Raw genomic sequence first — 27,859 nt, 5'->3', positions numbered from 1 at the left:
CCACACACAACTTTAGCCAAAATTCAAATTAAACTGAAATACCATACTTTAGGCAGTTTGTCGAATAGGTGGTTAATAAGACTACAAATACTGTAGGCCGCACAACATTTTCCCGTCATCCCCATACTGTGGATTTCTCTGGGAGTATGCATGCCACTTCATACAACAAGAGACTTTGCTATTCAATTGTTTAAACAGATGAGAATCTCAGAAACAAGTCTAATGGTAAACTGCTCCACGATTTATTTTGTGCCTTTTCCTGTTTCTGGAGTTCGAGATGCCCAAAACTAATGGGTGTAATGACAGAGGTAGGACTAGTGTGCGCCCAGTGCTCTGTTATTGTGAGTGTTTTTCATCACTCTAGCATGGGGGCTGACACATTTAGCTAATTGATGTGTTAATGTATTTGTTGAAAACATTCATGCAATGATGCCTTTTTTTAAGATGGAAAGGAATAAAAGACGCCATAAAGTAGTTTTGCTTTTGACGATCTTGCCACTTGTTTGTAGCGTTACTTCTTGTTATTGCTGGTGCATTACAACTTTGAAGTACATGATTTGGGGTTTTTCACTTCCCTTGAACCTTGGCTTTCTTTGGACCTGGTTGGTGAGCTGGGTTTTGGGTATCATGGTAGAAAGATAAACCGAGCACTGGTGTAAAATACCCATCTCTCCATCATTCCAATGAGGCACAGTGAGCAGACAGGACACCTACTTCATGGGCTTCATTCGTGGCCTGCAGAACTCCTATGCCAATGCACTACCTAGCTAACAGCCAACTAATAACACAACATGGCTTTGTTGATGCACCCCAGAGTTAGTTTGATGCACAAGACTAATGAGAATAGCAAGACTTTCACATTATCCCCCATTCCACAATATTAACACCGAGTCCCTAGAATAAATATAAAGCCACATTGGGTGATTAATTTGGCCAAGCTTATCCTTGTAACAATTAACAACTTTTAATATCATTTTGAATCATCGTAGGAAGTAGAGCAGATTAAATTAAGTTGCATATTAACTCAAATTGTAAATCATGCCTTCTTGAGATATGTGAAAGATGAAGGCACTAGTCATGTAGGAAAGATCTGCACACAAACACCCAGTATGGTATAGTAACATTTTATTCACTGTGAAGCAATTAATGGTGGTATGCCTAGTTAGAAATCACATGCAGAGACTGGTACAACAGCCTCCATGACTATCGCATACAGCAAAATGTTAGTCAATATACACCTTTTTACCTTCGTCAAACAAATCTTAGGAGGGTAAAACATCGTTAATTGTGATAGCTCCAACACTGCTCTCTTGTTCAGCTAATTGTTGAACTTCTTCGGAGTGCTGACTGTTGTGCACAGGCATCTTTCACTGCTGCACACAGATGAATCAGCGGGACCACTGGCCTATGTGGTGTTGTTCGTTTTGCCCCTAGCCCAGCAAGCACTTGCATCAGGTACTATTAAAGGGCAATTGTTGGCCTTTTTGAGGTTGCAGGACCAGCCCTCTGTTTCAATCATCTATAGTGATGTTTCCCACTTCTCTATTTGTTATGCCCCAATGGGATGGAACTTGGTTGTTACATTTCTCATATATGCTTCCTTCAAACCAGTCCACAGCTTTCCTCTTCTGTTGCTCAGCCTTAAAACATAATTCTCATAGCCATAACATCAGCATGATGGGTGAGTGAGATACAAGCCCTGTTCATCAATCCACCTTCTATCAAGATAAGCTGGTTCTACGGACTTAAGCCTCCGCCCTTTCGAAAATAGTCATTCCATTTCATGTTGGGCAGAGCATCAACCTTTAAATATTCTTTGCTCCACCTCACCTCTCTGAGGAGGAGGAGGAGGATGAGGATGAGGATGAGGATGAGACTACATCAGTTGGATCTGCAATGGGCCCTTAATTTCTATATTGATTGTACCAGAGAACACCCAAGCAGATGATCAACTCTTTATAGGATTCACTAGAGCAAAGAAAGGCAAAGCTGTGCAGAAGAGGACATTTTCTAGCTGGATTGTCCTCTACATTAAGATCTGCTATGCACTGGCTAAAAAGCAGCCCCAGAGGGCTTATGTACTCACTCTACCAGAGCTAAATCTTCAGAAACTGCACTGGCAGGTGGGGTGCCTGTCCTCGACATTTACCAGTGATGTAATTGTTCCTCCATACATTCATGAAGCACTATTGCCTGGACAATCATGTCCGAAGAGAAGGGCATTTTGCTCTCTCGGTCCAGCAAGAACTTTTAGTTTGCGTCAGTTCACAAACCCACCTCCTAGTAAGTACTACTTTGATATCTATCCAAAAGGTGAGGAATCTGTGGTTAGAAGAGTCTGTCAAAAAAATAAGTTACTCAACTTTGGTAATGCTCTTTCTGGTAGCGATTATGTCTAACTGGAGATTCCTCACCAACTCCCCCACCCTCCCGGCTCTATGAACTGGACTCTTCCAATTTAAAAAAGTCCAAATTAGAGATTTGCACATTGGTCATTACCAAGCTGAAGTTTGGACTCTACATTTGCAAGGGCAGACAGTTCAGAAAGCAACTAATATAGGGCCAGTATGTCACTTACAGAGCAGAACGATGTCAGTGCTGAGCTGCATTGTGCCAACTATCGGCGTTCAGTGGTACTGCTTTAAAATTTTTGGGGTCCAGTCTCATGCCTAAGGATTATTCAAAAGGTGAGGAATCTGCAGTTAGAAGCCTCTATCTGAATGAGATTTTATGAAACATGCATCTATTTGTAGTACTGTTGCTTTCAAAGCAAGCATATAATGATGACCTAAATTAGCCTCAATGTCTTCAAGTGCCATCTCAATCTTTTTTTTCACGTGTGGTTAGCTCAATGACTAAATCAGAGCTACTCTTAAAAATAAGGGCCTAAAGACAGACTGCTTTGTGACTCGTCACCAAACAAAACGTACAACTACTCAATAGTCTGGTGATCTCGTCCAAATGTGAAAGATATTAAGCAATTGCTAAAGAAAGATGAGCAAAAAAAGCAAATGTTAGAAGGGGGCTGAACCATAAATGTCTCTCAGTTTGATGTACACAAAATTTCTTTATCTTCGCCAGATATAAATACAAGCCCTTAATAAACTCAAGTTTGTGCCTTCATAAAGATCTGTCAAGAAGCAGAATGCCTCATGTTTAAGGAATGGAACATTGAAGATTAGAAAATGCTGAAACACAAATGAATGCAAGCAACGTATGTATTTTTCTGCCTCGCCTAGCCCAACATGAATCTAAAACCATGGCGTTACTTGGAAGATTCAATATGATGGGCACCATTTAGTTCCACAGTAGGCCTCTGCTTGAAAAGCAGGAGTAAGGCACAGTGGAATGGGAATGTTTACTGTAGAAAATACAGGTAGGTATCGATGCCACGCCAGTCCAATGACATGTGCGGGATCATCAACGATAAGCATAAATGACTCCAAAGACAATGTAGGATTGAAAGCTAATGCATGTGGTCAAAATGGAGTCGGATAAAGCTAGTGTTAGAAATGGGTTTGTAGTTGGCAGAGGTATGCACCCAGTCCAAGCAAGAACCCCAATCCTAGTCGGGGTAAGTCAGATGCACACTAAAAACTAACCTATGCTTACCCCGTGGTAGCTTGGCATAGAGCAGTCAGTCTTAACTTAAGGGACAATGTGTAAAGTACTTGTGCAACACTTCAAAAAGTGAAAACACCACCCACAAATAATCCACACCATGTTAGGTTAAAAGAATAGAGCTTAATTTAATGAACAAAACAAGACCACAATGACAAAATCCAATAAAAAGAAGTTGAGATCAAAAATTTTAAAGATTAAAGTGCAAGGGGCAATGTGATCTTCTCCACACAATGCTGGTGAGTCTGTTGGTTTTGAAGTGATGCGCCTGTCCAGTCCTTGCAGCAGCAGTGATGTGTTGATCTTGCAGCATGCGATCAACGGTTTAGATTGTCGCAACAATCATGATGAACAGGTTCTGGCAGTTGCAGCACTTTTACACACTCTTCCAAGAGCCCTGGACTGGGTTGGCACCACTTAGCAGAGCAAAACTTACAGCAAGAAAAACCCAAGAGCTGTTTGTAGAAGGAGGAGCAGTCTTTGACATCCCTGAGACTTCAGAACAGGAGGCAAGCAGCAAGCCCCTGGAATCACTTTGGTTCCGGTATGGAGAAATGCAGGCCAGTCCTTCCCACTCCCAGGCAAGTGGGCATTGGACAGCAGGTCAGCTCAGCAAAGCAGTAGTCCAGCAGAGCAGCATCTCAGCAGAGTGGCAGTCCTAGTAGCAGCACAGCAGTCCTTCTTCCTGGCAGAGTATTCACAGGTCGAGAAAGTGTATTGAGTTGGTGGTGTCAGAGGTTCAGCACTGATACCCAGTTGTGCCTTTGAAGCAGGGAAACTTAAAAGAAAGGTCTTTGAAGTGCAGAGGCGCTTCTTTCCTGCCCTGGCGTCAGACTCACTACAGGGGGGTATGCAGCTCTTTGTGTGTGGCAGGACACTGCCCTTTCTGGTTTGTCAGCTCCTCCCTCCCACTCCTGCCCATCAAGCTATAGATGGCCTATCAGTCAAATCTAAGCTCCCTTTGTGTGTGGCTGTCTAGAGGGAACACCCAAGCCCAGCAGTCACCCCACCCCAGACGTGTATTGGCGACAGGCACTAAATGGCTAGTGCAAGAAAATAGCAACTTTCTGAAAGTGGCATTTTCAGAATTGCAATTTAAAATACCATTACACCATCAGTTGTGATTTTAAATTGTGAGTTCAGAGACACCAAACTTGACAAACGCATCTCTTCCAGATTGGGAATTACACTTATAACATAATCCCTATGTTACCCTATAGGAAAGATAGGCATTGCAGTAGTGAAAAACAAATTTCGGACTACCAGGGTATGTAAAACTAAAATGTACATACCCTGCCTTTGAAATGCATGGGACCCTGCCCTGTTGGCCACCTTAGGGTGACATACATATAAAAAGGGAAGGTTTACCCCTGGAAAGAGATTTAACTAGCCAGATCGACAAGGCAGTTTAAACGGAGCAGACAGGCTCTGCAATGCTGAGCCTGAGATATGATTAAGGGGCTACTTAAAGTGGGTGGCACAATCAGTCCTGCAGGCCCAGTAGTGGCATTTAATTTACGGGTCCTGGGTACATGTAGTGCACTTTACTAGGGACATATATGTAAATTAAATATGTCATTGGATATGAGCCAATGTTCTATGTTTTAGGGGAGAGAGCATATACACTATAGCATTGGTTGGCAGGGGTGAATTGCACAGCGTCCTAAAGCCAGCAAAAATGAAGTCAGAAAATGAAGGGAGGCAGGCAACAAGTTGGAGGGAAAACCACCCTAAGGCTGTCAGTTCTAACAGATACAGAAAAGGGCCATGATTCATGGGTCAGAGATTTCATTTGCGAGGGGGTTGGGAATCCGAGATGTATGAAACAAAGAGAAAGAAAGATGTTGTATGGAATTACAAAGCCCTCACCCTTCATCAGATTTCAGTGGGCCAAACCTGCTGGAGTTTAAAAGGGCAAAAAGAGTACATTATTTACCTGAACATGCAGATTCTGGTATGGTAAGCACCAAAATCTGCATGGAATAGCAAACTTTGCATATTATTCCACATAAACATGAAATAGATCCTATGTATTTCACCTGATCAATTCCAAACCCCTGGGGAGTCAGATCTTAGAGTGTCTAATAAATTGGACCTTTCCTCCTACCTTCAGGGCCAAAGAGCTGGGTAGGAGTAATGCACCACATAACTCAAGAGCACTGTAACTGGGGAAGGAGAAAGGAAGGTGCTTTTCTGCTTGGAAACCTTGCTTGTCCTTTCATAGGATTTCTGGTTATCTGCAGTTTTTTTTTAAAGGGTTAGAGCGATGCCATAAGATTTGCATTCTAGCAAGTCTGAATGTAGCTTAAACCGAACCACACTTATGCATTAAAAATAATGAATGACTGACTGGTGAGGTAACAGTAAAGATTAAATACTACGAAGAATCGCAGGAGTGTGCCCTAAGAACCTTTAATCAGGTTAGTATACGATGATCCTACAGTTTCCTTTAATTTAACACCACACTCCATTCATACTGTGTTGCAGCTCATTTCTCCTCCAGTCATCCTAGAGCGACCTCTGCATGACACAGGCAGCTAGACTGTCATGTTAGAAAGCTTATGAGCTTATGATCCCATACCCATTCTTTTGATGAGTTGTTGAAGGCTACCAGCAGGTCGTTTGTAACACCTTGACACTTTCTTTACTGGCATTGAGCAGAATATGTGTCTATGAAAATCTAAGTGCAGTATATTACCCAACCAAATTTATTTTAAAGTCTAGCCATGGTTTGAGTATGCTGCAAGGTTCTAACTTTTTACAAGAACTGTCCTCAGGGCCAGGTAGACTTCATATTGTTTTTTTTGCAGTCTTGGAATTAATGGTCTTAATGGTGAACCTCATTATCGACTGAGCCCAGTAAATCCTGCCTCTGAAAGACAGGAATGGTTAAGAATATTTCTTACACCATCAGCTGGTTCCTCTACTTTCCATTGCCCCAGATGATAAGTTGAAGAAAGTAGGCTATGCTTTGAGTCTCTATCAAGGCTCTCAAAAATATTTGTGTGCTCCGAGTCTGGAGAAAGTTACTGCATATGAGAAAGCAAAGGAGCATTACCTTACCCCCAGTCCCATTCAAGAGGAGTGTACATTTTTTAGCAACTTAAGGTCTGACTTAGAGATCAGTGGACAGGATACTTCACCACAGGACAGATATTCCGTCAGCTATACTACAAGTGCATTGTATCCTATGGCACTTGGTATACAGCGGACCGGATATTTGTCACGTTTGTGATGGAGTACTTCATTTGCCCAACTTTAAATCAGGCCCTTAGTTGCTAGGCTTACAGTGTTGAACCCTCTTTTTTTATGTGTGAGGCAGTATACGTTTTAAGTCTTCTAAACCTTTATTTTTCCAACAAAAGGTTTGGAGGCCAAATTTGTGTAATTTTTCTCAAATACCAGATTATTCTAAAGGTTCCCAGGGTTTCTGGCCTCCCCCAGGGAGAACCAAGAAAATAGCCAAAATGTATCAAAAATAATTTTGAAGAAAATCAATTACAGGAAACAGTACTATGCAAAAAAGTGTATGCTTTTTCCCCAAGGAATGGCATCTATAAAAACGTCTGCTGTGCTAAAATGGCATTCTTCCCAGAAGTAAAAACATTTTACCACAGTTGTTGTAATATTCTAAGTGGTAGTTCTGATGTTCCTACATTTTGAAATTTCTACATACTTAAAGTTTGTGGTGGAAACAAGTGTAAAACCGATGGTTGAACCCAGAAAGCTATTAATTTCAAGTAGAAAGTATTTTAAAGGGATAATTTGTGTAGATCACTCATGGTTTCCAAGGTAAATCATGGTAGAAATCATAAACTAAAGAAAATAGGTAAAAAACAATTAAAATAGTGACAATGTTTCAACTGTAATTGTTTTGCCCTGAAGGCCAATTTAAACTTTAAACAATCATTGGAAAAGGCAATAGGTCTCACCGATGCAAGAGCTATTGGATTTGCCAATGTGCTTTATCCATGTTGTACATCAGCGTGGCTGCTGTTCAGAATGGCTAAAGACTAGTGGCATAGAGGAGAGTGGGGAGGAGTGGCACAGAGTAGAGTGGTGTCGAATATTGTAGCATAGTGTTGTGTATTGGAGAGGCATAGAGTGGAGTCACATACAGCGGTGTGCTATGGAGTGACAGATTGACTACAGTAGAGTCTATTGGCATAAAGTGTTGAGGAGTATATTGCCGTAGAGTGCAGCAGCGTAGAATTCAACAGTATACAATGCAGCACCATAGAAAACAGTGACACAGATTAGAGGAGTGCATAGTAAAGTGCAGTGGCATAGAGTGCAGTGGTGCAGAGTAGAGTGGCATAGAATGAACTGGCATAGAGTGCAGAAGTGCAAAGGAGCGCGGTGTAGAGGTTAGTGGTGGAAAGTGCAGTATGCAGAGTAGAGTTTCAGAGTTTAGTGTTGCAGAGTGGCGTACAGTATAGTGAAGTGAAGTGAAGTGGCCTAGACTGCAGTCGCGTGTAGCTGAGAGTGAAGTGGTTTAGAGTAGAGTGGTGTAGAGTGGCGTAGAGCGCACTGGCATAGAGTGGTGTGGAGTAGAGAGGTGAAGAGTGGAGCAGAGTTCAGTGGATGTGCTGTGGCCCAGAGAAGTGTTAAAAGAGATTTTCAGTGCTCAGCTGCCAGTACAGATAATGTACAACTACCAGCTCAAGACCAGGAAAGGCCTGTAATAACCGAAAGTTAAAATGATGTGGACTGCACAGAATGCAAGTGAGTAATGACTTGAGCAAGTTGTGTTGTAGATAAGCTGGACCAGTTTGATGAAAGCCCGTATAGACAAGGAAAAAAGATGCTAAGATGATCCTGGCAACTGGCAGCAAAAAGCAGGAAAATGAGACAAGTGGTAATGGTCAAGTAGCTCGGAAGGTTGAAAGTAAGACAAGGAGCAGCATTTTGATATCACTAAAGATGGTGTACTAGATAAGAGAGAGAGCGTAAAAAAATATTGCAATAGTCATACTGGCATGTAGGTCAGGTGAGTTCAAAGGCAATACAGCATAATTTTCCAGATGTATTTCAGGGGACGGAAGGATGTATTGCAGTATTCCGTACAAAAAAAAGATAAATGTGAGGAAAGCCTTGTTATGGGGGCCACAGGTAAAGATCGACGATTGTTCTGACCAGAGTACATCAGGATGTCTATATTATTGGTGTTGAATTTGAGGGAATTGATACCCACTCAACTGAAAACATTCAGCAGACATTTCTGAAAGTTGTAATTTGTGGCCTGGGTTAACATTTCAAATGAGACTAGTATATGTGTGTCATCAGAGACACGCATGAACCAGAACACAGCAGAGCAAATGAGCTGGGCTAAATAGAGAACTTACAGATACTGAACAGTGTAAAACTTGAGGACAAGGCCTGAGGAGAACCATAAGGGAGGAAAACAGACAGCTTGGGTATGAATATATAAATATCATTGTATCCAAGCACTAGACCTGCCCTAAATACCGACCACTGCCAGAACTCAGTATTCTGCTTGTGAGAAATTGTGTCGAACACAGCAGAGATATTAAGGAGGAAGATCATCACAGATGGAAATCAGGCTGGGTTAGTTATTAGGTCAAAGTTTGAAGCCAGATTAGACATTGTTCAGAATATGGTTAGATTCAAGGAAAGTGGACAGCTGTGTGTTAATAGCTTTTTCCAAACGTTTCATAGGAAATGGCAAACTTGAATTAGGACAAAAATGTATTAAGGTATAATGGTAGGTGGATGGCTTCTTAAGGAGAGGCATCATTAAGGCTCGTTTCAAAGAAGAAAGAGTAGAAGCAGAGGTGACAGATTTACTGCAGCTAGACATGTCCTCTGAAGAAAAATAAACAGAGACGTAGGATGACACAGAAATATTTCAGATATGTATGGTGGAGTTGGAAGCATGTAAGAACACAATAGGCCATGATTTTAAAGGACCTCTGCTTAATTGAGCTGGTGGTTGCAGGTGAGGCCCACAGCACTCATTTTTAGGGACCATCATTTGTTTTTCCTCATGAGACTTTGAACCAGAGAAAGAGAGGGAAAAACAAAGAAGGGGGCAGGAAAGACAAAGAGAAAGACAGACCAACCGTGACAAAAGGAGTAAGAAGGAACCTGCATGAGTAGTTTAAAAGGGTAGGAAGTGTATGACGGTTAATTAAAGAGGCATGAGGTGGAATCAAGAATACACAACATTGGTATTCGCCATGCCAACATTCAGTAACACCAGGAGCAGACTTCTGAGTTCAACACTGGGCCCCAGCAATTATTCCTTTACAAATTAAGCACGGAGAAGGAACCTTGGGCAGTAAAGACAACTCTCCTTTCATATTCCTCTTTAGACACTTGATTCTAAATCTTGTGGTCCCTATTTGGACAAGGGTGTATACCTCTGCCAACCAGAGACCCCATTTCTAACAATTTCTTTATTAATTTCTTCAAAAATGTAAGCCACCAGAACAGTTTCTTCTCTTTAAGCTGTATGGGAGTCCATCGGGCCGCTCCAGTACGAGGCTTAGGTGTGGCACAGTGATCCCTAAAACTGTTCAAGTTCCTCTGGTTAACATTATCATCCAAAAACACACATTGAATAATAAGTTTAATGAAACTGATTGGCAAAATGTTCTCTGTGTTACCTCTGCATCCTGCAACACCGCTAGTGTCAGCCCAGGGTTCAGCACTTCAGATGGGAAGTACATGATTAGTCACATTCCTTTGGCCCCTGAATGCAAACCAATTTGCTCAAGCTGCACAACCAGCCTTGTCACATCCTGCTTTAAATGAGTTACTTCATCTGCACCAGTAGTAGAACCATCCTTTGAAGCCACTGCCAGAACATTCTACTTAGTTAGCTGCCTCAGATTCAGAGTCAGTTTCAGACACAGGTTCAAAGGCGGATTCAAAAAGCATACCAGCAACCTGCTTAGTGTCAGCCTGCTAGAATTCATAACAAATAAAATTGAGAAAAATTGCAAATATAAAGGATTATGACAGAGAACACTGCTTCAAACTGAAAGTCAATCAACTGTGGATGTATTCAACAGTTAATGTGATGGCTAAAATATAAAGCTCAGGAAAGAAACCTGCAATACAAACTGCACAATGAAGTTTCTAAAACAGAAAAGATATTACTCTTGCGGCAGGGAAAAATACATTGCGGAGTAACAGAACCTACCAAAGCAAACACTTAAAAAAAGAACAAAAATAAAAAATGGTTACCAACAGAGCAATATATTACAGAATTTACAAAGAGTCACAAGTTTAAAGCACAATAAAGCTTAAGCAAAATATGATGAAAGTATTACAAAATTTAGAAAAAAAACATTCAATCAAGACAAGGACATACATTTGAAGTAAACATTACAAACAACTGCCTCTTTATCAAGAACATGTAACTACGTAAACTGTAGAACCACTGGCAGCGTTCACCATCAGTGACAACAAAAGATTAGCTCTAAATAAAAATAAAACACATTGAGTTAACAAACAAATGCAAATGATGGAAATAAATTAATAATCACAGCATTCAACCCTGAGAAACACAAAGTTACATATAACTAACTATATCCGAAAGCAAAAGGAAATAAAATAAAATGCAGAACACAAAAATAAAAAATACAAATAATTACTAAAATGAAAAAACACATGAATAGCAAAAGCAATCAAAACACCGTAAACATGCACTACCTCCCTTTTTCCATTCCTCAGCAACATATTCCCAAAAATCTCAAAATGGCAAACACTTACTATTTTCAGTGCAGGAATACAGATATACAAAAAGGTGTTGCAGTTGTTTGGGGAAAAATATCCAGAAACCACCATATAAAATAACCAACCCTTGAGAAACAGCTGTGCCCAGAACAAAAGGGGAAAGCACTGGGCAGTTACCAACACAATTCACTGAAAAAGAATCAGGGATACAAATAAAGCACCGTCAAACATGAATGCGATGATGCAGTAAATTGAAAACGTATATTCAGATCTAAGTATTCCAAATGTTGAAAGCAATAGAGTGAGACACGATAAACACAAACTATAACATGTTCAAGATGACACGTTAAAAAAAAGAAATAACTGAAAAAAATTTAACTAAATTCCACAAGCAAATCATTACCAAAAAACATTCATAGCATACGATTAGAAAGCACACATTTGTAGGATTACAAACTGGACAAACAAATAAAAAAAACACAAGGGCTGCATGACTAACAAGCACATTACCAGAACCTCAAAGGCATCACAAGAGAACAAAAAACATACTTAACACTACTGTGGCACAATCCTAAAAAAGGCAAAGCCAAGCTTACAAAACAAAGAAAAAACATTCTCCTTACACACTCAACCACAGAGAGAAAACACTTCACAAATAAAAGCAAGGGAACAAAACACTAAATCCTCACACCTTTTGAAAAACAATGGAGCTCTGTTTGGCTGAGCTCGGGTTACATATTTTCCCACCCAGAGCCTTTCTCTCTGCTCAAAAGTGTTTCATCTACTCTAAATGACAATCTATGCATTCTGGGAGTTGAGTTCCTGGGCTCCCAGCCAAAACTACACTTTCCAAAAACCAAGATGATATTGACATAAAGCACACACAAAGAAACAGGCTGTGTAAGCAGAAGACTAAAAAATTAACGCAAGTCCTCTAAAGTAGAAGGGCTCAAAAGAAACCCATTAAGGAAGTATGGGCTGGGAGAAGTGAGGAAGTACCATGTCCTAGAAGGTACCAAATTTGCTACATCCAAGAAAATGCACATAGTATTAAATTGGTGGTTTCTACAACCATTGAGGGCACATTGACCTTAACAATGGCCAGTCTACCCTTCCAGGAGATGAAAAACAAGGGCACACATTACTTGCCCAACATTGTGCAAAAGAATCAACCATCACACAGGGGCCCACCCTTCACACTGCTCATAGCAATCTTTAATTGTCTACTGGCATTAACTACTCATCCCTTGGGGTATAGTGGTGGTCTCCACCCCAAATCAGGGCAGATCAGTGTCAAAAAAGGCTGGTCTGTCCCCCCAGGGAACAAATCATGCCCAGCCATACAAAACCTAAAATTAATGCAAATCTTTATATGCATGGGTGAGCGGCCATATGCCAAGGGACTGTATCCACTGTCCAATTACTTAATCCTGGTAGTCTAGTGGTGTTTAGCAGACCCCATCCCCTTCACCCCCAAACCTGCCCCCCCAGCACCCGTTTATCCTCCAGAGCAGACCAGCCACACAAACCAGCTGATCTACCTCTGGGAGAAGGAAGTAACAAACTAAGGGCAAAAACATTTTGTCCATTGGTGAGCATCTATATACCAGGTGTCTGCTCCCCCCTTCAAAGACAGCAAGTATTGGGAATAAGTCTGGCATCAGCTGCCAGTCTTTTGTCCTTGTCAATGCAGGTTTACTTTTGTCATGATTTTTTGGGGAAAGTTGCAATGACCTCATCAAAAACTGGACAAAAATACAAGCAATTTTTGGTCTCACACAGCACACACATTGACATAGTTGTACCTAGCATTGAAAAATGACTATGTGTGGATGATTTCCTAGGGAAAGTGAAGAATGCAGTGACTCACAGTGAAGTTAGTCAATGGCTAAAGTGGGCAGACCTAATGCCCTTATCTATATATGTGAATGACACGTCCTAATCAACAAAGGGGGTTAGAAACACCTGATGGACCATCGGAATGAGGGTCAGGGACAATGGAAAGAGTTGGGAAGTTACAAGTTTTCATTTAATTTTAAATCCCAGACTGATGTTAGTTTTAACAGCATGATCCGATAAGTCTGCTTGATGCATGTACAACATACATACTAACATTCTGAATTTCTAGGGATGCAGTAAGGACAGTTCCCATTATAGGGTGTGCTGGTTCTTGCATTCGGCTGTTTGCACGCAAGATCCTGGAAACAGAGCTACAACTCAGGACACCTTCCAGAGGTAAATTTGACAGTTGAAGCAATAACCTTGTTTTTCTAATGTCTACCTCATTGTATAATTAAATCTGTTTATATCAGTAAACGTTTTTTTAAATCGTATAATGAAACCGAACATTTAAGTCTATTTTATATTCAGGAGCTGTGCTGAAATTCAGTGACATAGGTCACAGGGTCAACAAGAGCTAAGATGATAACCAACGGCGGAACAAGAGAAGTTTTCGGAAACCCAATCTCTTCCTGGTTACGTACAATTAGGTCATTTATAGGTTTGTCTAAAAGATGGTGAAAAGCCGAGGCGTGGCTCCAGATTGTAAAAACCCACTAACATATTTATTCTCACGATCTCCAATCTCAAAATTTAAATTACGCAGCTTTAAAAAATAAAAGTATTTTATTAAACTTTTTACTAAACCATGTCACACTACACATTGTTTACAGTTCATACAAAGAGAGCACCCACACTGCAGAGAACAATAGTTTTAACACTGGAGGGTATAAAAGGACCCATACTGGAGAGAAGCCATAGGAATGTAACAATGTATGTACGTAGCACTTCAAGCAGGCCTCTTTGTCAGAGCAGTATGCGAGATCCCACCTGGAGACAGATGATGGTCAAATGAAGAGAAGAATTACTTCTGCATTGTCAAATATGAATTGTAACAACCCATTAATAGATTTATTCTCCTCTTTCCTTCATCACAAAATAAAAATTATGCAGGTGTAAATAAAATAAAGTAATTTGTTGAACTTCTTACAATCCCCATCAGAGAAAAGGAGCTCTTGTGTGACCAAATCTGATGTTACAATAGGCAATATTTACAGTCCATACAAAGATGATCCATACTGAAGAGAATAATCGTTCTCATATTGAAGAGTATAAACTGATCCACACTGCAGAAAAGCCATAGGAATATAATGTATGTTGGAAGCACTTTACAAAGGCAACTTCCCTGGAACAATATTAGAGATCCCAGATGGAGACAGACAATGGTGAAATACAGTGAAAATCTAGAGCTCCATTGACAAATATGAACCAAGTGGTTGCACATGGTATAGCTTTTTTCCACAAGATTTATAAAAACACTGGCACAATACATCCAAAAAATGTGCCTACCACCAACTAGTCAGTGAAGTTGAATGAAGTGGTCACAACAATGATGAACTCAATTTGATAACATTACTGCTGCAATATTTGATCATTCTGAATTCTGATTTCATGGTAACTACAAATTCCAGTGGCATAAAAGCCAAAAGGTTAGAAACGATGTGGTGGGTGCAACACAGTTAAAGGGCTCAGATGTTCCCTCACTATTAGTACAGAACATTTGTTATTCTGGCATGACTTATCTTAGGAATAATGTTCACTCCTATCACTAAATGCATGAAAAAAGAAATACAAACAAGTTACTTATCTTTGATCACAATTTGTATGGTGGATACTCTACCAGCAGATTCTGCATCTCTTGAATTTTTCCAGACTGGATGTGGAAACTGTAACAGCTCTCCTGTGCTGCTATGTGGCACAAACACGCCCTCCCCACAGTGCGCAGGATGTCAAGCAGCTGCATAAGGCACCACCTCAGCACACTGAAATTAGTTCCCCAACATTTTTTCATGTCCTGGAGGCAAGACAAGGCTGATGAAATGTATATTATGAAAACTTAGGACCATTCCTCAGAAAGGCAAGAGAGGAAGGATCAATGAGGAATCTGCAAGTGAATAGAGTACTTACCAGAAACAGCAGAACCAAAGGCAATTAATTTATTCTTTTGATGGACGCTTCCCCTGCAGAGTCCTCATCTCGCGACTCAATTTCTAAGAAGTACCTCCTAGGCGGTTGGCCCATGGAAACATTCACGCCAGGAGCCCTGGCAAAATGGCCACCTCGTTGGGCTTCGGAATCCAGATGATATGTCTGGTGAGAATGTGGATCGGTGACCTAGTTGCGCCTGGAAAATAACCATTTATCCTTCCTGGGGTCAAAAAGGCAGCCTTCGCGCTGACAGAATGAGCTCTGTTTCCTCTGGAGGGTCTATATTGGCAAGAGCATAACATGTCTTTATACATAGGATGATCAAGCGAAGAACTCTCTGCTTTTAAATCACCTTCTTGGAACCAGAGCAAACAGAAAACGTTGGTTGTCTAGCCAAAACTCCTGTGCTCTGTCTATGTAAAAGCAAAGGGCCCTATGAGGGCTTAAACAATGTACCTGTTCTTCCTATTTGATAGGATGAGGCTCAATGTATAACACTTACAAAGTAATGCAATGGTCTACATGAAAGGGAGTGATTATCTTAGGTTAAAAAAAAGGATGCCTTTGTCTGCAGGACCAAATTGTCTTGAAAAAATGCAGTGAATGGAGCCTAATCCGAGAAGGCCTGCAGTTTGCAAAAATACCTAGCCGATGTCATGAAAATGAGAAAAACAGGTTTCAATGTCAGAAATCTCAAGGTATAAATATGTTTGGGTTCAAAGGGAGAACATAACATAAGTTTCAGTACCAAACTAAGGTCCCAATGAGGCATCACAAAGGAAAAAGGGGGAAACAAAGACATCAGCCCATTCAAAAACTGCACGAAAATAAGTGATTTGAACAACAAAGGCTGATCTGGTAAACAGTAAAAAACCAAATGTGTTGATAAATAGCCTTCAACTGAGTCCACAGAAGACCTAGCTTGGCAAGTGATAAAGAAAAAATGCAACACGTCAGTTAAGCTTGCCTTGAGGGAGAGCAACCCCCTTCCCTCCCCCAGCTCCCCCGCTGGTGCACTGGGTAACAAAACAGGACTAGCACCCAGCATTGTGGATGAGTGACAGGCTAACTTTCACCACGAGTGAGCAGAGTGAAGCAACTCAAATTGCTCTGTTCAATCCCTAGGCATGAAGATGGAATGCCAGAGGCTCAGGTGCAGGACTTGCCTTCTTGCTGCAAATGGAGGTCTGCTCTGAACAGAAGAGGAATGGGAAGGCACAGGAATAGGTAAAGTAGATTGGAGCAGCATATGCTCAGTAGTAGCTGGAGTAGCTGGTGCACCCAAGATCAAATCAGAGAAAATTGAGGGTGGGGCGGAGGAAGTGTAGTGGAGTTCCATTTCTGGCAGAAAGCTTCCCCCAAGGACTTCTTTAATCGAGCCTGTAGGAAGCATAAAAAACAAGTTACTTATCAGTAACTGCAGTTATCCAGTATTGGCATATTTCATAGATTCACATGCTTGAATCAATCCCTGTCATTGAAGTGGGAGCCCCACGGTACCTTAGAAAAGCAGTATGTAAGAATCACATAGGCTATATTGCCAGCAGCCATCAGTTGAATAGCCTATCTATGTCCTTTTTAATAAAGAACCAGACATGACCCATGACCAATCAGGCGCCAGCATCCTCTAGAATACTCCTAAGAGGCTCTCTCCCTCAGATTTTTTAGCACAAGAGTGAAGTACACACTGAGGTAAAAGGGGAGCCTCAAAGGGAAGGGTGGGTCACATGTGAGTATATGAAAAATACCAATACTGGATAACTGCAGTTACAGTTAAGTAACTTGTTTTCTTATCCAATATTGTATCTTTCATAGATTCACATGCTTGAATCAGAATAGCAAGCAGTACTTCAAGCAAGTATTACGACCCTTAGTAGAGGGTGGGTGAATAGAAAACAGTTCAAAATAGTCTCTAGAAGTAATACAATAACTATGCACACATAGCATATTTCATATATAAATACCTTGTTGAACCACAAAAGCACTAGAAGCATTAGAGAAACCTGATAACCGTTTACATTAAAAACTGTAAAAAAATTAGGTTAACCTTACAGAAATAGACGGCGCAGCACCGCCTGTCATACAGCAGAATCCCCGAGGTGTGCTGATTCCAGGCAGTAGTGCTGCGTGAAGGAATGGGTAGTCTTTCATGTCGCAGCTCAGCATATCTTATCCAATGATATGCCTGCAAGAGCAGCTGAGGTTGACACTGCCCTCGTGGAATGCGCCTTAGGTATCTTGGTCAGTGATTTGCCAGCTTTAGAGTGGCAGAACTGAATAGTTCATGAAATCCACTGTTCTATTGTTGGTTTCCATACAAGAGCTCCCTTAAGTCCTTGACTGTAGGAAACTATTAATTTATCTGTGTTACGTAGCCACGTAGTGCGGTGGAGATAAGACTTCAGGCATCGTTTGATGTCTACAGAATGTAGAGGTGGCGTAGCTGGGTTTGGAAAGAATGTTTGCAGGATTATAGGTTAGTTGAGATGGAACTGAGATGGAACCTTTGGGATGCATTTTGGATTTATTCTGAGAAGTACAAAGTCAGTTGTGAAATGCATGAATGGTTCCTGAATCGTAAAAACCTGTATGTCACTGACTCTTCTGGTAGAGGTGAGAGAAAGAAAAGTAGAGACCTTCCATGTGAGATATTTTTAGCTCAGCTTTATGTATCGGCTCAAACGGAGATTTCATTAGCTGAGCAAAAACCATGTTGAGATTCCACTTCGGAGGAGGTGGTCGCACAGGAGGGAAAGTACAAAATAACCCTTTCATAAACTGTTTGATCAGCCTGACAGAACAAATAGTAACATTATTTGCACCATGTCGGTATCTTGAGAGTGCCTAAAGGTGAACCTTCACGGAAGCAAAGACGAACCCGGATTTGGCGAGCAAGAGGAGATGAAGTATGATTTGCTCAGGCTAAGCCTGGAATGGATGCAAATTGTTTTGGTGACACCAAGCACAGAATCTCTTCCACTTCAGTTTATAAGTCATGTTTGTACATTCGGCTTGTGCTCTGGAGAGTATCTCTCTACATTCCTGATCTATATTCAGATTTATGAATTCAAGGAACTCAGGAGCCATACCATGTAACTGGAGAGAGGCTGGTTCCGGATGAAATATCTGTCCTTGGTTCTTCACCAGTAGTGTTCGCTTCTTGGAAAGTGGAATAAGTTTAGATACAGACAAGAGAATCAGCTCTGAGAACCAGTGTTGTCTGAGCCATCTGGGAGCTATTAAGATGAGCTGACAGCGTTTCGCTTTCATTTTCCAAGAACCCCGGAAATCAATGGAAAAGGGGGGAAAGTGTATGCAAAGATCCCAGACCATCACATGGAAAGAGCATTCCCCCACAATCCCAGAAGTGGGTATCGACTGGCATAAAACTGCATTTGGTATTCTCCGCTGTAGCAAAGCGATCCAGAGCTGGTTGATGTCAGTGCAAGAAGATCTTGTTCACCTCCTACTGGTCCAGCTCCCATTTGTGGCAACTGTCTTCTGTCCTGCTGAGCGTGTGTGCAAGAGCATTGTTGACGGCAGACATGTGTTCTGCCCTGAGAGACATTTTGTTCAATGTTAGCCAATCCTAGAGAAGTTGAGCTTCTTGTGAAAGGGGTAGGGATTGTGTTCCTCCCTGTTTGTTTATATAGTATGTGCTGCTTGTGTTGTCCATGCGGACCAGTACTAATGAACCTGAAATTCGTGGAAGAAAGGCTTTTAGTGTGAGAAAGGCTACCTTCATTTACAAGAGGTTGATGCATATCGATTTTAGATTCTCGGGTCACTTTCCCTGAATGCACATGTCGTGTAGATGACCGCCCCAGCCCTGGAGAGAACCGTCCATAATAATGATTAAGTCTGGAACTGTGATAAGGAATGTCAAACCCTTGGAAATGCAAAGCCTTTATTATCCTTGGTGTAACAGTGATTAAGTCCTCAAAGGACCATTGCGACTGAATCCACTGGAGCTCTTCCTGCAGCAGTCTCATTTTTAGTCGTGCTAGTGGTACTATTTATTGATGAAGAGATCATCCTTAGCAGCAACTTGAAGAGCCTCACAGAAATTGACTTTTTTCTGGATACATCTAGAGCCATGGCGGTTAACCTTTGCTGTCGTTCTTCTGAGAGATAGGCCTTGTTTTTGACTGTATCAATTTTTGCACCCAATAATATCTTGCATGTTGGAATGAGAGATGATTTCTGTTGATTCACTGTTAGCCCCAGATTGTGGAATAACGACAAGAAGGCGTTGGCCTCAGAAGCCTGCTGTGATGTTGGTGCTATGAGAAGCCAATCATTCAGAAAGAGGAAGACATGAAAGCCTTGCTTGCGCAGCTGCGCTACCACTGGTGCCAGGCATTTTGTGAAGATTCTGGGGGCTGATTTCAACCCGAAAGATAGAACTCAGAATTGATAATGGGTTTCCGCTACAGTAAAGTGGAGGTAGTTGTGGTGCCTGGGATGAATCGGAATGTGAAAATAGGCATCCGGGAGATCCAGCGATTTCATGTAATCCCCGCTGTTGAGAAGGTGTAGGATGTCTGCGAGAGTTATCATCCGGTAGGATTGTTTGCACAGAAACTTGTTCAACTGCCTGAGATCTAAAATTGGTCTCCATTCCCAGTTTCTTTTTTTCTCACCAGGAAGAACTGGGAGTAGAAACCTAGGACTTGTCCCCTTGGAGAGCATTAGAGTAGCTTCTTGTTTCAGTAAGTGAAGATGAGGTGGATGTCCTGCTTCGGAGGATGATTTGAAGGTTTCTACACAACCTCCAGGGTGTGACCGGAAGACACAATGTCCAACATCCACTCCACTTGTCTGATGTTATTATCTTCCATTGATGCAAGTAATGCGAGATGTTTCCACCAACTTTGTTTCGATGAGGGGAAGAAATTGAAGCCTGTATCCCTTGGAAATCATTGTTTGCCAGGATCTCGACTCGGGAGGGCCGTTTCTGCCTGCCTCCATGTCTGCAGTATGCTGCTGTGGGAAGCTGACAATAGGTCTGATGATAGGTAGACCTGAATTGCGACGGAGGCTACAGTGGTCTCTGATAACCACCTCTGTAGAATATGAAACCTCTGCCCCTGGCTCCTCGAAAAGGCAATCTTCTATATTACAGAGAATCCAGAGACTTAGCAGTATTGGTGTCCATTTTGATTGCCAATAAAGCATTGTCTATATGCTTGCCAAACAAACTCTCGCCATCATAGGCCATGTCTAAAATCCTTGACTGGATCTCTGGTCTAAAAGAGATGGAGTCAGCCATCCCTTACGGCCTAAGACCGGTTCCCCAACAAGTTGTCAGAAACCTGTAGACGCAATGTCCAAGGTGCAATCAATTATTTTTGCAGAAGTGTGTTCACCATCCAGGAGTATTTTCTTAGCCTTCAGTTGTTTGGCTTCCAGATTGAGATCAAGGTAAGCACTCACATCAGACCACATTTGTCAATCACTGAGACCTAATATCGCTAAAGTATTTGCTGCCTGAACAGTAACCGCTGACATAAAGGAAAATCTCTCTCCGATATTGTTCCCCTTCTAGTCCGGTGGAGCTGAGATTGTGGGTGGATAGATTCTTGGAGCGTCTTTGGGCAGCTTGTGAGACAACAGAGTCTGGTTTTGGATGACCTATTAAGCATGCTTGAGAGTCCTCCGTAGTCTTGTATTTTTTTAATCCAAACGAGTTGGTACTGGTGACACTGTGGCTGGAATTTTCATTATTTTAACTCCCTCATTCAATATATGATCAATTATAGGGATGGCCCTTATGGATTTTCTGGCCTGCTCTCTGAAATCATGTAAAAAGAAATCTGTATGTGAGACAGATGTTGGTAGATGGAAATGCATGGTAGCTCTGTCCATCAAACTGTGGAACCCTCCGATGTCCTCAGGTGGAGAATCTAATGGATTAGGAGGGGGTGGCGATGGTGTAGGTGCCAGATAATCATCCCACTCATTTTGGACGTCCTAAGGAGTAATAACCTCCCCTTCTTTTCTCTTTCCTTCAGGGAGGTATCTTCATCTTTGTGAGGAACGGCTATTGCAGATGTTGGTGTTAGTCACAAAACCAAAGACCTCCTGCTCTTCAGAAAAAGGCTCAAGACATGGCTGTTCGAACAGTGACCCTCCCTACCTCCCCCCACTTTTTTAATTCCCCTCCCCTCTCAGCACCATGGGTGAGTAGCGCGCTCTATACATTTTTTTGATTGATTGATTCTAGGCAAGCTTCTTGGGGTAGCCGAAGAAGGAAGGTGTGGTTGCACAGGTTGTTCTGTTTCGTCCAGAGTAGAATCCGGAAACCTTTGTTTATAGACCTGCAGCATGGTTTGAAGGTCTTGAATGAGAGACATTGGCATATGAACGGTATTGCGTGGCTGAGTATATTGGTATGGTTCATATAGCCTGCTATGAGAAGTATAATAAGTTTCATAATCTTGCTGATCATATTCATCTTCGTCATCCTGATATTTGACACGCAATTCTGATGGACTGTGCGCATCTGACATAGTCAACAGTGCTGTGGTCGACACTGGTTCCGTTGGTGGCGGCATCTACGATGGTGGCACCGTCAACGATGATGCGCCCGTTGACAGTGATGTCGTTGACGGTTTTGTTGATGTTTTCGTTGATGGCTTCGTCGGAGGTCTTGTCGATGGTACTTTCGTTGGTGAGCGTGACCCTTGAGATGCAGCTGGTGAAGCTGTCTTCGTCGACGGTTCAGACGTCAGCTTTGCCAACTGAGGTTTTTTTCATCATTGGTGGTGATGTCAAATCCATGTTTCAGGATGACCTGAGCCTCCAATTGTCATCAACGATATTGGTGTTTGTATAGTCGTCGTCGATGATGTGAGCGACGACGATGGTCTCGTCGACGAGATGGGGCTTACCATCACTGCGGTGATAGTCATCAACAGTGGTGTTGTCGTCGACTTGACGTTGACGGCTCAGAGGAAGAAGAACGATGAGTCTCCTTTTTCTTAGAGTATGGGGCAAATGGATGTGTGGAGGCTGAACCAATGGAAAGTAAGTGTGATTTCTCCTTTGAGGGGTCTTTATGGTGAGTTTTAGCAGTCTTCCTGCTCTCCTCAGAATACCCCTCGTCAGCAGATCTTGACCTTTTCTGGGGTCTTGAAGGATTGTCAATGTCCTCACTTGAAGAGCTAGTCTTCGACTGTAGCCACAAAAGAAGTCTCCCTTCTCTGTCCCTCACAGTCTTGTATGAGAAAGTGTGACAGATTGTACAGTCTTTTGCTTGATGCCTAGGGTACAGTCAGTCCATACGAGGGTCATCAATATGAAGTCTTTTCCTGCCACAGGGTCTAGATGGGCAAAAAGGCCTTTGTTTAGAATGGTTTGACATCTCTAGGATGAAGGAAAAGATTTTCCTTGGGAAAACACTGAGCAGAGCTGAGGGAAGGAACCTATCTTGGGAGTATTTTAAAAGGTACTGGCGCCTGATTAATCATGGGTCAAGTTTTTTTTTTTCTTCAAAAGGACATACATAGGCTCTTCAATTGATGACTGCTGCCATTATAGCCTATGTGATTCTTACATACTGCTTTTCTAAGGTACTGTGGGACTCCTACTTCGACGAGGGAGAATGATTCAAGCAAGTGAATCTATGAAAGATACAGCACTGGATAACCACAAGCCCTGAATGCCCTCCCATTTAGTGTAAAAGTCTACCTGACGGAAGCCCCAGAGGTTGAAGATGGGCTGAACTACCTCCTGTTTAAGTCATCACTTGTGGTCGACGAGGTGGCAACAACACAGGCATCTCTGTGCACTTTCTGAGAATCGGCCAAGTGGCTTCACCATTGGCCAAACACTGTGATCTTGAGCCCACAATCAAAATAAACTCCCTTTTGTGCAACCTTACTTCTGTTTGAACCCCAACATTGTCTGCCCTAGGCTTAGTTAGGATGCACTAAATAATATAATACAGTGAACCCTTCTACCACAATAAAACCATTTACACCTCTCGCTCCTTCTCATAAAAAGAGTCATATTTATTTATTTTTTAAGAAAATACAATGAAATCTGCTATTCATACATAAAGTCATATACACCATTAAAAACACGCAAATATTAAAAACAAAGAGTAGACTAGCCTTGCTACTATTATAATTATTATGATAGACCATACAGGATTACTGAATCAGATTGAATGAGGTTTGAACATTTTCCTACCTAACTACAGGACTTGTTAAGAGGCAGGGGTCTGTAAAATGCCTATTTCATCATCTCTTGTGTATTTCGGTTAGATCTGATATGGATACACTTGGCCTTTGTAAAATCCGTCAGGTCACAAAACAGATCTGAAAGTGGTGCCGGAGCTGCTGAGAGTAAGACCTACACAAGTGCCAAAAGGCATACCGGTCGACAAGGGCTCTGCAAAGAATATGGTACAGATGGCGGACAACTGGGGTCCAAAGGTGCCAGAACCGCAACAACCATGGCAGGGCACATTGGCATGGAACTGGTCTGAGGACATGCACACTTCATGGGGTGCAAAAGCACACCAGAGGATGCCAAGGGGAGAACATCTAACATTGCCTGGTTGAAGACCACAGTAGGTCGGGGGTCAGCGCCAGCATATGGGAAACCCAAGAGCACTTCCGGCTCTGGCAGTGGAGCTGGCATAATTGCATAAACAAGTACTGATGTGATGCCTACCAGCTCTGATTTCTAGGTCTATGCTGGAGCCAAAATCTACCTATAGACCTCCAATGGAGTTGAGAGACCGAAGGTTCCCTCCTGTTCCATCTACGTGACATCCTGGAGAACGTCTCCTTGGACAAAGCTTGCTTGGAGGATGTACCAGTCGAAGACTAACTTCAACAAAACCTTGTGTAGTACCTAGAAGCTGAGTGGTGCTGCTTACCTTGACACTGGTCCTGGGTCCAGGCCATAAAAAGCTTATCCTCTCTCTCCTTTCGGTCCTTAACATGTATATGACTACATTTTTCACTGTATGAGGACGTATGGCGAGGCCTCACACACCTCAGTCGGACATTGTGGAGATCAAATATTGACATCTCTTTGGCACAGGAGTGGCAACGTTCAGAACTCAGAGGAGAGGAATTTTTGATTACAGTCCCAGGATGCGGAAAAATGGAACTGAAATCAGTGAACCAGGGTGGTGCTTTATGCAGCTGCATGACATGCTTGGGCCAGATTCCAGAGCTTTTTCAATGCTATAGAGCTACCTAGTGGTGCAAGAAAACCGTTACAGTTTCCCGACCAAGTCCGGTACCTGGGTTTCAAGAGGTGAGGAACATACAGTTAGAAGTATCCACCAAAAATAAAATACACTAGTAATGGTAAAATACATGCACATATATTATATCGTGAGCTATTCTACTGTTTCCATTAATGCATCAATATTCAGGACATCATAACTTGCTGAATACTTGATGTTGAATTACCCGGGTCAACTTCTTTGTCAAAAACGTGATTCAAATTAAAACTTATTTAGCCATTGTCTTTAGGCATTGTGCCACATGTAGTCACATACTGGTACAAAGAACGTCTTATGCACTACATGGACAAAAAATATTCTTTTCAGGTAAAAAAAAATATATAAATATTTTGTTTCCAGAAAATCCTGGTTCCCAACCTCTACCTCCATGTGTTTTGGAGCTCATGGTCTACTGGTTCTAATTCATACAGTTCATAGTGATGCGGAATTTCCTAGTTTGTTGTACAGCTGTAATTTATAACTATACAAATAAAATATATCTATTGAGTACTGCAGTACTTATTAAAAGAAAACCAGAATAGATTATATAGACAAATAATCTTTAAAAAACGGTTTGGTGACGGTTGGATATGAGTAGTGCAAGAGAAGTAGGCACCACGTCATTAAAGAGATCATGCATCCTTATATTACTCTGCTGATGCATCAATTAAAATATAAAAATTGAAATGAAAAACTAGGTCTAAAATGGGGCTTGAAAGTCAACAGCAACAACAGCGGACAATCCGTTGTATCAGTTTTACCATTACATTTTCTGAAGTTATTTGATACTGTGCTCAGGAAAGTAGCATGTAATTGTGCCTCTGCTTCATCAACTAGTGACCTGTACCCAACACAAACATTTACACTACATGATGTTTTAAACTGAAACAGTGACATCCTTGAGAACAGAGCAAAGAGAGTACTGGTAACTACGAACATTCTGTGCAACCAGGGATAAAAGCGGGCAGGCATAATGGGATAGAGAATACTCATCTCCTATCAATATAAATATGTATATTTCATTCAATATGAATTGTAAAAATGTGCAAGCTAACAGTCATCACAGAATCTGTTTCAAAACAACACAGCTTTCAAATAAAAGAGCTTAATGAAAAAGAGAAGGCATAAAAATGACGGGAAATTCAACAAATTATGATTCAAGAGCTAATTTTCTTTTCCGGGTATTTTCCATGTGCGTTTATGTTTTCATATTGAATCTTAACAAAATACATATGGATGCTCAAGCCTTTACTTCCTGTCCTTTACCGGTAGAATGTCCGTAAGCCAGTAGTTGAAAAGAGAGGAGAGTACCTTGCGGTGCTCTGAAAGAACAACACAACAACATTACTTGCAAGGTCAAGAGCACATTCTTAGATATATATATATATATATATATTTTTTTTTAAAACAAAACAAAATAAATGTGTTATTCCACAGCAAGTGCACTGGTGTTTTATTGGTAAGCAGCACAATAGGTGACATTGAGCATTTTTAACACAAATACACCGTATACCCTTCATTTCTTTCCTTTTTGCATTTGAAGTACTTATACTGCAATACACAAACATATCGAACCAATTTAATAAAATAAATAAACAAGCCTTGGCAAAGCCAATACATCTCGCCTATACAAGAGATATTGGCTTTGTCAATCTGTTTTAGCCATATTGTACATCAGCACAGCTGTTGTTCAGCATGGCTAAAGTTTAGTGGATTAGAGGAGAGCGGTGTGAAGTGAAGGGTCTCAGAGTGGAGTAGAGTGAAGTGGCGTACAGTGGAAAGGAAGGTTGTGGAGTAGATGGGGAGTGTTGTAAAGCAGAGTGTTGTGGAGTGGAGTGTCTTAGAGTGGAGTACTGCAGGGAAGAGTGGAGTGTCATGAAGTAGTGTTGCAGAGTGTTGTGGAGATGCGTGGAGTGTCACAGAGTGGGGTGTCGTGGAGTGGAATGGAGAGCTGTTGAGTGGTGAAAAGTAGGCTGTCAAAGAGTAGACTGGAGTAGAGTGTTATAGAGTGAAGTGTTGGAGTAGTGTCATACAATATTGTAGAGTGCAGTATAGTACAGAAAACCATGGGGTCAATACCTGCACTCTCCACCCGCAGTCAGTGTATAAATTCTGATGCCACCAACTGAGTCGCCTCCAACTGAGTCTCCTGCAACACTGCCACCTGGACCCACTTGTGGTTTCTGAAGATATGTATGGCCTCTTCATAGCCGTACCCATGCTCCTCACATCTATTTGATGAATGTGTATAATTTGATATGGTCAGTTTTTTCCAATTGCTGTGCTGTCAGCAGATTTGTGGCTTCCCTACAGCTTCCAAAGTCTCCTGCCACCTTCACTGTCGATCCACTTGAGCCTTTACCATGTTCTTCTCACTTCCCTCTCGCCCCAATTCCCTGAGGCAGAAATGTGAACTACTTGTACCAAAGGTTAAACTAGAACTACAAAATCTTCATTGTAGCTTCTCTCCAGATTATTGAGAATCTGGAGAGCTAGCTTCAAAGCAATGTGGCCTACACAATCACCCTTTGGTTGAATATATATATATAAAAATATATATATATATATATATACATACACATACTCACATGGACACACCCATTTTCTTTTACTCTATTTCCGTCTCGTTCAACTGGCCACAGTCTCCATTATCTGCCTTGCCACACCTCATCCCTCCATCTCAAGCTAAATTGTGACTTCTGCTATGGTAGATTATATTAGTTTGTCTGCAGGGGCACCTCTGACTTCTACTCAATGTAGTGTCTGAATACTGGCGATATGAATTCTCTACCAGAACTATCAATTTCTGAGCTTGCAATTTTGGTCTCTTCATAGAGGGAGGTCGTCATGACATATAACCCCCATATATCTTTATGTGCTTGCTTCAGGGTGGGTGCTGACATCGAGAGGGCCTTCCCTTCTTCCTCGTTTCTTCTATTCTTCTCACAGTTGGTAACTGTATCCTTCAATGGCTGGCTGCATTTGTACCTGTGTTTCTCTCCATGGTCTACTGCTGTAATATGAAGTCTCCCCTGGGGGAGGGTAAGTGAGGCCCTTTCGAAGCACTGACCTTTTGATCCAGGACAGGGCATGTTTCCCAGGAGCAGGTGGCCTGGATAACTGCCACCATGCAATCCCATCAACTGCCTGCCTCACCTTCCTTGTGCATGCTGTGACACAGTGAGCTACTCAACTGCCTCACCTCTCCCATAAGGTACTGGTCTTACCTTACTGCTTCTGCTAGGATGTGTCACATCACAGGGCCTGAGGGTCTAAGGGCCGACTCCCGCTTCTAAAGTA

General features: G+C 41.8%; 1 protein-coding gene across 3 annotated transcripts in view; it reads right to left on the bottom strand.

Annotated features, from left to right (window-relative positions):
- ERICH1 (glutamate rich 1) overlaps positions 1-27,859 on the bottom strand; it is a 141,866-nt gene that overhangs the window by 29,688 nt on the left and 84,319 nt on the right. For 2 of the 3 annotated variants that reach the window (XM_069235824.1, XM_069235827.1), the window contains exon 6: positions 13,932-25,881. The exons of the other annotated variant lie outside the window; for it this stretch is intronic. In XM_069235824.1, the coding sequence (XP_069091925.1) occupies positions 25,808-25,881 (74 nt within the window). In that variant the 3' untranslated portion in view covers positions 13,932-25,807. Of the gene's footprint in view, positions 1-13,931; positions 25,882-27,859 lie in introns of those variants that run through there. 3 annotated transcript variants of the gene reach the window in all.

This window comes from Pleurodeles waltl, chromosome 5 (genome assembly GCF_031143425.1).
Source record: "Pleurodeles waltl isolate 20211129_DDA chromosome 5, aPleWal1.hap1.20221129, whole genome shotgun sequence".
Lineage (NCBI taxonomy): Eukaryota > Metazoa > Chordata > Amphibia > Caudata > Salamandridae > Pleurodeles > Pleurodeles waltl.
This window is presented reverse-complemented; position numbering and strand designations above follow the sequence as displayed.